The 14,879-nt window shown below is 38.3% G+C and overlaps 1 protein-coding gene across 1 annotated transcript in view; it reads right to left on the reverse strand.

The window, feature by feature from the left end:
• dock2 (dedicator of cytokinesis 2) overlaps nt 1-14,879 on the reverse strand; it is a 99,237-nt gene that overhangs the window by 12,573 nt on the left and 71,785 nt on the right. The window contains exons 27-34 of the mRNA XM_026194526.2: nt 4,728-4,826; nt 4,340-4,434; nt 3,389-3,467; nt 3,154-3,254; nt 2,798-2,856; nt 2,332-2,480; nt 1,449-1,534; nt 1,109-1,265 (exon numbers count right to left, since the gene is read on the reverse strand). Of these exons, the coding sequence (XP_026050311.1) occupies nt 1,109-1,265; nt 1,449-1,534; nt 2,332-2,480; nt 2,798-2,856; nt 3,154-3,254; nt 3,389-3,467; nt 4,340-4,434; nt 4,728-4,826 (825 nt within the window). The remainder of the gene's footprint in view (nt 1-1,108; nt 1,266-1,448; nt 1,535-2,331; nt 2,481-2,797; nt 2,857-3,153; nt 3,255-3,388; nt 3,468-4,339; nt 4,435-4,727; nt 4,827-14,879) is intronic.

Genomic DNA, 14,879 nt, shown 5'->3' on the forward strand with positions numbered 1-14,879 from the left:
GAGTTGTTTAAAAAAAATCTACACATATGTATGCTTAGTATATTGTAGATATAGTGTACAGTATGTGTACTGAGTTAATATTTGTAACAACGAAAAAGAAAAATGAAACCAAAATGATATACTGCAAACCTTTTGAGAGTACTTCTTATGTTCAAATAAGTTTGTTTTGTTTTGATAGTTCATCTACATGAAAGAGCAGAATAAATATGCGTGTGACTGTGCCTGTGTGTATAATTCCTTAGTAAAGTTAGCCTGGGGGGTACGGTTAGGGGAGTGCACTAGTGCCTGCTTGTGGGCAGAGGGGATTTTTTTCAGTTGGCCAAATGAATGAAACAGAATAGCTAATGGGCAACTGCCACAGGCTACAAACTAAACACTCCTGCCATGTACCAGCAGCCTCCACCTTGGGGGTGGGGGATAAAGAGTTATTCTACATTATTATTCAAACACAGACGCATCCATCTGTCGAATTATGATTTTTTAAATGTTTGCATCTTGGAAATGAAAGGAAAAGAGTTTTGCTGAGGTATCATACGATTTAATCTGGTGTGGAAAAGATCATATGGTGGGTAGATGGCATCCATTACTAAACCTAAGAATACTGTGGGGGAGAATCTGATTAGGAGATCACATAAGAGAAAAGACGTGGAACAGACAGGAGCTGATGCAACCCAATGCAAAATGTAGGAGACCAGACAAGGAGATGAATCTTTACCTTTAGATCAATCAGCACCCAAATTAAATGGGGGAAAAGAAAAAAGGCCTTGGCACATACGACAAGAAATAAAATCTGTGTTTCATAATAAACTCTTGGCTGCTTTGGATTCTATATAAAACAAAGTTTCACATTATATTGTATATTCAATTACTAATGGATTTATTGGTGTTGATGTGCGTACATCTAAGATCAGCAACTCTTTGCTATGAGACACTACACCAACAAGGCACTGTATATTGCAAGAATCACAAGGTAAGTAGCAATAAATGCTAATCCATGATGACACAAACATATCACACTTAGACACTAGAAAGCTAATGATGATGATGCTAACAAGACTTTCAAGCGCTGGCAACTTTGCCAGCTGATTTCAAAGAAGGTGGTTCTTACCAGAAGATTGACTGTGCAGCTCATGCGGTTGTTGCGGCTGTCATCGCTCATCACGGTGCGGTAGTCAAGGAGACGAATGAGGAGCCCCTTCACCAAGGAGACAAAGTGCTGCACCTGTGGCCTCAGCGTGGGTTTCTCAGCAGCACAGTCCAGCAATCTGGCAGACATGCTTCCACAATTTAATCATCAGAGACCTCTGAGAGGGTTTTACCTTGTTATTCAGGGTTATTCAGTTTGTCTATTAATGTACTGGCAGAAGACCAGAGCCAAGTGTGAAATGCTGCTCATGAGAGTTAGCAGGAAATCGATTGTGTATAGTGAAAAAAACTACAATACTTACATGCTCTCCAGTAGCTGCATGTAGCGTTCATCTCCTCCACCACCCTCCACCTCATGGTCCAACTTCAGAATGATCTCATTCTCAAACTGCCGAAGATTTTATTATTATTTTTTTAAAGTAACTATTACATTCTATTGTATTCTATTCTTAATATACCAATGTCCTTAGAAGGCAGACAGATAACAAATTACAAAGCTCTGGAGCGTCATCGTATGCTCATATCACATCTTTTATTCTTTTTATCAATTGTTTTTCAGGCTTTCTCTTTCAGGGTAAACATCAAACAACTTTGCATCACTATCTACTGAGTCATCAGATTCCCTCTCCCTGCCTACCTAATGAGTGATCTTTGTTTGTCCTTTTGTATTTAAAACAAAGAATAAGTGTTCGCTTGGGTAACACCTCACAATAGTGCTATGTGCATACAGTCCAAGTAACAGGGAAAAATATTTTCGGTATCAGAACAAAAGGACATTTATCACTCAGAGCTTGATTAATAGCATAAAGAACAGCACTGAAAATGGGGAAAGCAAAGAGTGGGACAAAAGGTAGATTAAGAAGCAAAAGACGGGAGCAACAGAAGTGGAAATCAATTATGCATGCAAGCATAATTAAGGTGTCTCTTTTACTTTTATCTGCTGCATTACAGGAAATCAATGCGGGAGCACAATGTGTATGTGCCACAGTTATAGATTTTCTATTTCATTTGTTTTCCTTGTCTCTTCTTTTAATTTTAGCATGTATTCATAGATACAAATGCATCAAAGTCTGCAATATACAAGATTTATTTAAGTATTTTTTGTATCACGATTAGTTTTTAAATGGCTCGACTGTCTTAAGTTTAGTATGTATACTAATCGCTTGTGTTCTTATATGTGTGTACCTTGCTGAAGTTTCCAAAACGTGCATGTTCACAGGTGATCATGTCAAAGAAGATGGGAATAGTGGCCCTTCTCAGCTCTTCCTCAGGGATCAAAGTCATCTCCAGGATGGGACCCACCATGCCGGGGATGAAACAGATTTTATGACTGCCTGAAAAAACACACACATAGAAATAAACACACGTAATTGCTCGTATATGCAGACACAGCATTTTTCACTCACCCTCAGGTAACACTACAGGTCTCTGTCTGGCAAATACAAGAAGTATTTTTCTTCTACAGTAAGAGCTTTAGCTCTGTGCAGGATATAACCCTACTCTTCTGTACACACCACAGAAAACTGTGATATTTTTAGTGCACTGATATATTCAGATTGGTGTCTGTCAGTGTGAAACGCTGCTGACTCATGAACCTTTCTATCCACAGTTTATGAAGAAGAAAAACTACACATTACAGTATAGTTCTTACCTAGTTTATACCAGATGTCACGGATTGCAAAGCCAATAAGCCTTCTCATATCTCCATATCTGGAATTCAGAGTGTGGGACAATAAGGAAGGAAAAATACACAGAAAGAGAAAAAAGAAGACATTAGAATGTTAGTTTGGAAGCAGTGTCCTAATCAATACTGTTATTACTGAGTGGAAAAGATAATGCTCACCTACTCTTACTCAACTTGATCTAAATTAAATGCCTATCTACAGGTAACACACACTTTTAATAAGTAGTGGAGTTTAGACAGCAAACAAAGAATCCTAAATAGACCACAAATCAGTGGGGAGAGTAGGTGTGGTAAATTGGGAAATTAAATAGCTCTTCTCTCACTTGGCCAGAATCTTGTTCCTCTTGGTTGGTGAGAAATGTTGAAGCTGCAGGGACTCCTGGGTAATAAACGCAACTGCCAAGTGGAAGTAGTTATTCCACAACTAGACAGTGAGGAAGAGTGAGGAAGGGAGGGGATGCAGAGAAAGATAGCGTTTAAGGGGATTCAGACACAATAAGAAGGATGGCATCAATATGAGACAAAGCTCGGAAATATTGCACATAAAAATACAGTTACCTGGACTTCAAAGTCATCGTTATTAAGGAACTTTTCTTTCATAGTGTCAGCATATGTATTGATGGCTCTTAGGAACACCCTAATGAACAGATATAAAAAAATAAATCAAAAAGACATGTCAATGAAGTAAACTTTGCTGTGGCTGTGTTTGATCAAACTGAATGTTAAAAAAAGGAGAATACGAGTAAAAAACGAATAAAAGGATGGGATTCTTTAAAAAACCACAATGCAGCTTATTTTTTGTTTATCAAAGAATTCAGCTCTAGAGCTTAAAGCCACAGCTTTAAACTGTTATTCCAGACAAAAAAATGCAATATCGCATTCAATTCAAATCTTCTGTCACAGTGATAGATCATGATCGCAAGTTAACAAAGTGTGCAGGTGTATTGGCGTGATATGGCCTTATGGATTTCTAAAGTTAAGTAGCAAAACTACTCTCAGGCTCCCTCTGCTTCAACACTGTCTATCTATCACCATTATACAGAGCCAAATGCCATTCCTTCTCATTCCCCCTCCTTCTTTCATTTTCTTTTAAGTAGGCTTTTCTTTCTATATCTGCACATCTTCATTCTAACCCCGGTCTGCAGACTCCTTATCAAACTGCCTTTTCCTGTACCTCACATTAAATTTTTCCTATTTGCCTTTTCGTCTGACACAGCTTTAGCCTCCCTTTAGCTTACATCACAAAAAACACTGATAGCTTTCACTCCATCGGCTCACACACAGTCATATTTGCCACATCAGCCGTTTTCATCATCGCAGCCTTGATCCCAGCTTTCCTATCGCTAACTTATCCCTGTGTGGGTTCATGTGGATGAACCAGTCGACTGTTGATGTCGACTTTTTAAATGCATAAGCTGTAGCTCATGGGCAAACACATGTAGAACCATGCAAGAGAAGACTTTCAAACTGGTTCTGTGCATGTGTGTGTACATATCTGCAATATGTTACCTGTTCTGTACCATGATCATGGCCATCCAGTCAGACGGATACACATGTTTCCCAATCAAGTCCTTGAAAAGGAGGAAGGACTCCATTAGGAAGTCCTGCAGTAGAAGAAGACAAGAAGAACAAGAGACAAATGAGAATATAGAACTGTACTACACAGCAATATGCAAAGTTTTGAGCCACCCTTCATTTATACTTTGATAGGAAAATGAGACATTTTGCTGCACAAAAATGACAGATATAGCAAAAATGATACAAATTAAAACTTATATGTCCAAACAGTTACTTAATTTCTTTTTTTTATTATTTGTCAGAAGGCTCAATAAACACTCCAGTTTTTTAAAAAAATCCAGTTTTCTGCCATCTGCGGATATGTGTGTGAGGCACTTACCACTAGATCAGTAGTTCCACTGAAGGTTTCGATGTATGTAGAATAGTGTCGATCATCCATCTGACTTAGAATAGCTGTCATGCAGGCAACAACCCTCGACTACAGAGGTAAAGTGTGTAAAAAGAAAAAGAAAGAAAGAGATAACCCATTACTCTTAGCCTGAGAGCTACACATCTTAAGCCGAAAACTGAATCATCCATCCATACATCCATCTATTTTCTAAACCACTTATCCATTTCAGTTTTTGCTTGGGGGCTGGAGACTATTCCAGTTTCATAAGGTGAGGGGTGTGTTACTGTACACCCAGAACAGGTCAGCAATCTATTGCAGGGTGCTTTTGAGTCACTTAAGGTTATCCATACTGCACCAAGACTGACGCATAGCTAAACAGAAATTAAACTGTTTGCATCAACAGCTCATTATTACCATGGAATTTTCAGATGATCATAATCACTATAACCAAACCCAATCATTGCCAGGAAGGCTGGCAGTGTCTGTAGTTTCTAAATTACATTCTATAGTTTACATCGTGGCACCCTGCCACAAGGTGAAATTAAAAAGAAATACCTTCCGAATGACTCGATCACTCCAAATAACAAATACAGAACTAAACCGCTCAGACTTTCTGATAACAACAAATGAGAAAAGGTACAATGAACTTCAGTAAAAATTCATTTTAACATAGTTCATCTGATTTACTTGTTGAAAAGATAAAGAGACGAAAACCTTTCAAACATCAACAAAAGCAAAAAAAAAAAAAAAAAAAGCAGTTCAGACAAAAGTTCAGTGATGTGGTCAACCTTAATATCACCACAAAGGGGCTTTATAATGTGATAACATGTGATGTTGTCTAAAGATCGTTAAGCAAAAACGAAATAGAGTTTGAATGTTTCATGTTTGTGAGGGTCATCAGTTCATGCACTTAACTTGAAATATGGCCCAAGCTGAGTACACATAGACACACGCTGAGTTTAGTATTAGCAAGCGTCAGCGATAGAAGATAGAAAGAGTCCTGAGACAGAGCAGTTGGAAGAAGGAGCTGCGACTTCTGTGAGAAAGACAGACATGAAAGATGAGGCTAGGCATGAAAAAGAAAAAAAAAGTTTTACCTAAGTTAGCTTTAAATCTGTGTGAAAAGTACTGAGGAAAAACTCTCTCGAGCTGGATTAGAGCAGAATATTCATGGGAAATTTAGAGCAGATCTTTCCACATCCAGAGGCTGAGAGGGGGAAGGCACTGAGAATGGTAATGGTCAATGAAGGTGAAGAAAACAGAGAAAAAAAATACAGAAACTGATCTGCATCAACTTGAAGAAAACATGAATAATTACTGGCATGAAAGAAAATGTGAATTTATTTTAAGGTTTGTGCATATTATATATGTTCCTAAAAGTGTTGAAATCTTTGCTGATTACAGTTTTTTCTGATTGCTTAAGCACATTTTTTGTAACTATTGGCTAATTTTGCAAAACTCTTCACACAAATAAGAAAACCTGTCACCCAATAATCAAAACATTGTAGTTCTCTTGCAAAAGCAAACACAGCTAGATTAACTCTTCACACCTTCGTAAAAATGGTGTTTCCGTATCAAACAGTACACACAAGCCATCATCTACTAAGCACACAATGCGCCAACTGCACACTGATGGTATGAATACAAAACACATCTGGCTTTTGCTTCCTCTGTGCACAAGGTAGGCTATGTCAGTTTGAGCTCATACTTCTGTCATAGATCCATAAGCATAGAGGAATCCAAACTTCAAGTACTGGTGTTTATTCACACACATCAAAACAAACACAAGTGTTTATTTCCAAGTATAGGATTATTTGCAATCGCCATAATGACTATATGGGTTACTTGGTCTGCAGTGAACATGCTTCCTCTGCCCCCAGCATCTGGTCATCTAGCAATTCTGTAAAGTAACAATTTCCGTATTTTTACATCAACGGTATTGGTGTGTTTCTCATTGGCATATGCCAGTGCTACAAATCTTTGTGCGAAGTGACTATACTCACCGATTCTCATTTCAAGATGTCCTTATGGTACTTGCTACAGTGTAGCGGCTCGAGTTAGGCTGGACCCGTTGGCCAGCTACCCTCAGGGTCATTCCACGGTTGATTACATGGTCCACTATTGTAGCTCTGATGTCATCAGCAATTCTATTTCTTACTCTTCCTACCCTTCCTCTCCCCCCTCCTCGTCTTCCTCTTGCTCCTCCTTGTCTTTGTTGTCCTCTTCATCCTACTTCTTCACCTCCACGTCCTCTTCCTCGGCCTCCTCTACTTCTCACTCTTTCTGCTCCCTCCATTGTACTCCGCACACACAGCTTACCTGTATTATAGTGCTTAGGCTGATTGCAAAGTGAACTAATTATCTAAAAAAGTTTTCACATGTGAAAGTGTGCCAGACAGTTGGCAAATTAGTGTTAATGATAGCCATACATGTGTATACTTTTGCTAGGAGTGTGTTGGAAATTTGGTAATTGAGTGTTGTGCAGTGAATTGTGCCTACAGTTTTGCAAAGTGTGTGTTACAAAATTGCAAACTGAGTGCAAAGCAGTTTTTGTGCTTTTAGTTTTGCAAACTCAGTGAGTGGTTTTGCTATAAGTCTGAATAGTTTTAGAGATTGTGCTACAGGAATCACAGTTAGGGTTTAAGCATTCAGAAAAAACTGTAAGTGAAATTTTGTCAATCTACACTCTTCCTCCTTCATGTTCTCCACCAGCTGGACTACTGTTGCATTTTTAATCATTTTTCTTGTTGATTTCATTGACTCTTTTTGCCAGGTTCAATTTGACTTCTTCAAGTGGTCTGTAAATAAATCCTCCCTCCACATAATCATCACACCACTGAGCCTCAAAAGGGCCTGAACATTTTTAAACACTGGTAAACACTAATATGTTTCCCCTTATATGCCCTTGTTTTGTTACACTACATATAGTTTTTGTTATGATCCTCCTTCTGCTGCTACACTGAGTTCAGTAAACATTCAGAACAGGTATTTCTGCCACCGGGATTTGTGAGAAATTATCCTTCGGAGTTGGTGGCAGAAAAGGAGACACGAGACAGAGATTAAGGATGATGGATGACTAATTGAAGATGAAAGATGAATGGCATCTAACGCGATGACAGCTTTAATTTGATCAAAAGTGGCAGGGTTTGTGTTTGTGCTTGCCTGCATTCTAATAAGCAACGATACTTTTTTAGTCATGTATGCAAACAAAACTTAAAAGTTCATTAAAACTTCATTAAAACATAGCTGCGAGCAGCAACGAAGGGGGCAAGCGGTTCAGCAGGGCACAGTCACCATGGCAACTTAATGTGATCGTGTTAGAAACGTGACTTTAAGCACTCATAGGAAACAGACAGTCTTCACAATGTGGTCCCGGGTCTGTGCATTACGTTTGGATGTAATAGCTCTGAGCATTGCTGAGATATGACCTCACTACCACATTTGTAAGCTTGCTGCTGATTTCAGTTGACTGTGACCTATTATTGCCTTTAAATAATAATCAAAAAAATCAAAAAAAATATGTCAACTTTGGTTATCATGGGTTTAGGGCTTATCAGTGACAACCTTGTGGAAAACGTCAAAAACATTTTCATAAAAATCAAAATGTCTCAGCATAAGCCACAAAGTTCAGCAGTACTTCATTTGTTAAAAAGTCATCCACGTGTTTTAAACTTTGCAACTTTAAACCAGTGGCGGTGCAGGCGTGGTCAAGCCTCAAACACAACACGAGGGATGTTTTTTTATTAAGCTGGTTGTTTTTCAGCTCCTGATAGCAGCAATGCTGGTGACAGATGTGTAAGAAATGCAAGGACAGAGACGCCGAAGCTGCCAAATGATCAAACCATTCTTCCATTGTGTTAGTCTGTTATGTGCTGCAAAACTGGATCACCTGTCAAACCGACTACATGATAATCTTCTGCTATTTGAGATGATGCGATAGTCTTTTTATTTACTTGCAACATTGTTCCTTAAACAGTAAAATAAAACACAGCTGTGCTAGAACACGTACATTTCAATTTCAAAGTAGAGAAACAAAAAATAAATGAATAAAAATCTGCAGCTTTGTGTGATCCTACAACACTTTGCAAGTGAATTATTCTTGAATATATAGGATTGATTTTTATACACAACTTGATTACAGTAAATCAATATCATCTTTTATATTATCTGTTAATGCTTATACATGACGACACAAAGTTGTGTGAGTAAAACAGCAGTACACATAGTTTGTGGTCCCATAAGGAGGTGCAGCATTTATTCACCACAGCACTTGATAAAAGGCTTCTGTGGGTTACACATGTGTTTCCTCACTCTCAGCCCTTTTAAAAGCTCTCTCTCTCCTCAAGATGCAATTAAGGACTTGAAAGATCGTTCATTGTGACAAAGGAGAAACAATTTAGGGTCTTGGGAGGGGAGAGGACTTGAGGATGCATAAGTTAGCATAATTAAAAGCACCCTCGGAATCCAGGGACTGTCCCTGAACGCTGTGCCACATTTCTAAACTTTTAACATGCAGTCCTTGGGGTTGCCAACAGACTCTAAAGGCAGGAGGAGAAGAAGAAGAAAGGAATGAATGATGAAATAAAAAGCATACATATAATGGGTGCCTACAGAGCTTAGTCGCTAATAAATATCTTACTGAGAATGTATGTTCTTGAATGTGCGTGCGTGTGTGTGTCTATGTGTGTGTGGTTTTGTGTATTAGTGCTCAGGGTATAACTACCCCCATCCTCCACCCAACCGTCTGCACTATGGTGACACCAGAGACCCCATCACCATACTTCCTTTTTTAATCTCGCTTCCCTTCTTTCACATTTCTCTTTCCTCTTATGTCTCCCTCTTAAAAGTGCTGGGAGATCAGTTTAGTGTGACACCTAAGTACAGAGTAAGTGCTGGAAGAAACACTTAAATGAGGGAACAATGATTAGTTTGTGCTTAAATAACAACTTATCTGTCACTAAAATTAACTCCTGTCATTGAAAGTAAACCTTAGTATGAGAAAACACTGTTATTGACAGCAGTGGCAAGTCTTTAAATTATGCATATATACTAATATATGTAATTTAGTAGGAAACTCTCCCCAAAGGTGGTAAAAACCAACAGACAGGATCAAGAAGCACAATTAACTCTATTTTTTTTCACCCCTCGCTCTTCCTTTTTTGCCTCCTTAGAGTGCACTGCCTGATCAGTAATAGGATTAGGAACACACACACACACACTTACTCAGGAAAACTACTCAACAGCTCATACATTTTTGGTTTAGTGTTCACTGTGCTGGTGTATATGTGGATGTTACTGTTTTGAAGTGTAGGTCACGTGTCATATTGCCCTACTTCACTCTAATTGGTGTTCTCTGAGGGGCAGTGCTCTCAATCTCCTTTAACGCCATCTAAACACGACACAAATGCTGAAAGGGCCAAATATCTAGCCATCAAATGCTCCTGCGTCCTCACACATGAATGTGTTTCATCAACACATTGTTGCATGCAAAGACGCATGGAAGGTATATTTTTGTTGTGTATAATAATAAAACTGCAAACAATCACACTGTGTATGACAGAGAGAGAGCTTAGGGCTTGTTGAGGCAAAGGCCTTACACAACAGCTAAAAGATTACTGGCAAAACATGGCACAGACTTTGCCAAGGTCTGAGATTTCATTCCCTTCCTCCTCCATCCTTTGCTTTCCTTTAACCCTTTAAGACCTACCATAGAACCAAGTCCGCCAGAGCTTATATTATATTTTTACATGCCGTAGTGCCATTTTTGGGAGCATTTCAAGTTGATTTACATCAATACAACCATTACAGCCCAAATGTTAATAATATGTCTGCATTAAGTGCATAGTAATTACATAAATTGCAAAAAAGTGCAATAAACTACAAAAAAATTGAAAATTGTTTTTGTTTTTTTAACATATATTTCTAGTTAGAGAAATTTAAGAGGCTTATCCCTCAAAACTTTAAATACAAAAAAGTTGCACAAAATAGTTTCCCACCACAGGAAATTTATTTTAAGTGTCTTCATAGTTTTATTTTTGAAATACACCAATTTTCATATACTGCAGGAAAAACAAAAAGAAATATTATAATGCAAATTAGCAAAAAAAACAGCATGTGCATCAAAACAAACTATTTCGAGCAGTGCAATATGAGTTCTAAGCATCCCAGAAACGACACAGAAAGTCATAAAGTCAAAGATAACTTTTAAAAACACCAGTAGAGGCTCATAAGGCCACGATGGTAAAAAACTACATTTCCGCAAAATGACGACACTTCCGGTTTCGAGCAGGTCATGGCGGACATGCGATAGTTCACGCTGATGGACGTAGGAAGTGTTATGAACAGCTGATCGGATCGGCAAAGCATGTTTCTGGAATATTATGTTTTTGTTGCTACAAGTGCTTTTTATGCAGTTTTTGCAAAGCTATATGTGGAAGGAAACTGTGACTTAGGACAAGCTGATGGCATAAGATGTAAGTACAACTCCTCCGGTTTCATATGAAAAAAAATTATTGCTCTAGCTCACGTGGTTACAGAGCTACCAGGATTTAAAAATAGTTACGCAAAATGGAGCGTGTCCGCTCCGACCGGCTTTAAAGGGTTAATATGTCTATCCATTCTCTCATTCTGGCCACTGCTGTTGGCAACAAATTCACAGCTGTAATTTCCAAGTTGCTTCCAAATGACAGTTACCTGACAAAGCAGTTTGTATCCTGATAACTTTCACTGCATATCATCTGCTGTCTGATAATGTGTTGCTGTCATTACTGTGGTGACAGCGTCAAACGAAATGTTTTTACTGATAGTGATAGCAGCGATAGATCTCAGTCAGCATTCATCCACTCAACAACAGATGATATTAGGAAGATATGATTTACACTCTCAAATTACTAGTTTGAAATAGTAATTGAACCCAGATGTTACACCTGCTTACAGCTTATAGTGAAACTGAAATTCTATTGTGTCTTGAGCCATAATTAGCAAAAAAAATAGAGTGAAACATGAAATTTTCGTGTGGAATTCCAGCCACCAAATGACAGAATTCCTGGTTGGTCCACTGTAAAGCCAAAATATAAACAGAATACAAGTAGGATTTAATAGATATATGTTATTATTATTTGTAACTAATTTATGCTTGCAGAGATGTATAGAGATGTGTGTTTCGCGTCCATGATTGCTAACCAAACTAATCTAATACACCAAAAAAGAGGGAACTTTTTTTCTGCGAAAAGATTTTTTTCTAAACATAGCAAAAAAATGTGAATATCAGGATTTCACCACAACATTCACATTTACAAATGTAATCCAGGCTTGTATCTTAGTTCTATTTGTACAAGTCTCTTCTCTGAACCTAAATTCCTGCTACTTTCATTTTACAGATCAGCAAGATCCATATGAGTGCCCCCAAAGCAGGAGAGATATGTGCATTTATGAACATACCATAACTTTATCACTACAAATGACAATTTACCTCTGACATGGAGACAGAACTGTTACACTGGAAGGAAAATTACACAGTATACTTTTCTACCCTTCAGCTGGTAGACTGGCACTTGTGTTGGAAATTTGCCATATAGAGAAGCTAGCATCTCACATTGTAGCGTCAACCCTGTGATTAAGGCAAGAATACAGAGTAAGACACAGCTGCCAAGGTGTTATCATTTGGTGCTGTTGCTAATTTGACGTTATCGCCTACAAAACACCGTAATTGAGAAATCTCAAAATGCATTAGCATGACATTTGAATGTCCTTAAAGTTATGTTTCGTGTGGTAGATGACAGATGACAAAATCATAAACTAGTAATCTAAGGCCAGCTGTCCTCTCTCAGAAGACAGCTGGCAAAAAGAAAGACAGATTGTTCAATAGACTGAGGCAATGCATTTAACAACAAACTTTATTTGGAAAAAAAATTAAAGTTAAAGTTAAGTTTAAATATTCTTCCAGTTTCTGTTGGACTGCTTTACATTACCTAAAGCCTTAGAATCAAACAGAATAATGAAAATAGGAACACAGTAAACAATAACTAAAAAAGTATGGAAATAACCATGAAATTGTAAACTGACTCAATTAAGCCTTCATCACAGCCACCCTAGTGAGCACACTATTGTATCTATATCATTAGATCAGCACTATCTAGTAACTATATTATTATATTAGTAACCCCTGCCATCAGCCTCTGTCAATATTCTCACTGATAGTAGTAGCTGTAAGTTGGCAATCCCGAATTAATTGCTCATATTTTTGGAGCCTGGGCTTTTCTGTCTTATAAATGTTACATAGACTCTATGACAGTGAGTTTGAATTTTGTTTAAAGTTCATTATGCCCACGAGATGCCCAGCGGGATAAACAGTGGAACGACGATGGATGCAATTAAATATAATTAACATATCATTAATTTTAAATTAAGACAGAGAATTAAAGCATTAACTGTGACAGTCCCAATTTAAATGCTTAAGGTTTTAGGGTTTAATCTTTACACGAGTAGCTGTTTCTGACATTGACAGAACTGCCAATCAATAGTGTGGAACAGGGAATCAAGCAGTGCACTAAGTACACACTGATCTACGTCCATGTTTTCACCTTTAACAGTGCAAATAACCAAGATATATACATATAGACACTAGCCTAGACTAGTGGATGACTATCCACTGGTCTAGGCATCTGGAGTTTCAATTTAAAACACAGGGCACACGATAAGAACAATCCATTCAAATGACTCCACATCAGACTCCACCAATGATGCCTTTCACAGCAGTCTATATCCCGTTTGTGCTCTCCTCACCAATCTCCCTCTTTACCCCCCTCTGTGGTTCCTTTTGTGACATCCCCCTAAATGAGAAGTCATCATCCTTTTTTTTTTTTTTTAAATAGAACATCTAAAAAACACATTCTCACTGGACAATTGCAGCACTCCTTACTGTACTCCCTCACAGCGACATGCTCAACACTGACCTCCTTGTTACACACAAATACATGCAGACACATTTTTTCCAACACCTGTGGGCTGAGGTGAAATGTAGAGAGGTGGTGGGTGGGGAGACTGTTGGAGGTGGTTGGGGAAGGGGGGGGGGGGGGTGACAAAAGAGATGGATTGTGTGCAGCAGTAATTAGAGCCGTTGTGTTTAAGGATGGATTGGTTGCATGTTTGTTTGACTCAGAGCAACAGAGAGAGGTAGCATGAGTGTCTATCTGTGTGCATTACACAGCGTATGCAAACCTGCACGCCTGTTGACTGTTCAGAAAACAGATCAATGTGTCCTCAGCCCATTTCCTACTCATGTAAAATGAGCCAGAATCAGTTAACGCAAGTAGGGAAGAGTGAGAGGAGGGGAGGTCAAGGGAAAATGAATGAAAAAAGAGAAAAAAAAAAGAGAAGAAAATGCAGTGAAATAAAACATTTACAGGCTTAAAAAGAGGACAGGTTTTTGTTTTCTCAAGCTCACACACCATACACTCTCATACCCCTTCTCATCTTCCTCTCCCAAATCAAATTACCACGACCTCTAAGCTCTGGCACAACTATCTCATGATTTATGGCCCTCGCGTGTTTCCGTGCACACGTGTAATATTTTTTAAAAGCCTTCATGTGTTGAACTGCGGTGACTGCTGCTTATGCAATGTGCATAATTACATTTATATTTGTCACACTCACATACACACACCATTTACCTCATCACACCAGAGGTCAATTGAAACACAACACAAGGTGAGTCAACCACTTTGCAGTGGTGCATACATCGCCAGTTATTTTCAGATGGGGGAGGGGTCAGGAGGGACATTTATATGGACACTGCATCAAACAGCCGCTCAGGGAACACGCAAACTCGCAGCGTTTTAAAGAAATATTCAAAACATTTCACTGACAATCACTGCTTAGAATGGAGAATCAAACTCGACATTGCATTGTGTTATTGTACAAGCATTACATTTGTAAATTCCCTGCAGCTTTATTTCTTAACTGCTAACAGCCTAACAAATGTTTATCCTAATGAAACCATACAAGATCAATCCCTAAACCTGAATTCTAAATCTGAAAGCTGCCAGTAAAAGATGTGAAAAATGGTAAAACATTCTTGTCTTCCTTGATGCACGACAAAAGAAGAAATTAATTTATACACACACACATGCAAACACACGC

Source organism: Astatotilapia calliptera, chromosome 2, assembly GCF_964374335.1.
Source record: "Astatotilapia calliptera chromosome 2, fAstCal68.1, whole genome shotgun sequence".
Classification (NCBI taxonomy): Eukaryota; Metazoa; Chordata; class Actinopteri; order Cichliformes; family Cichlidae; genus Astatotilapia; species Astatotilapia calliptera.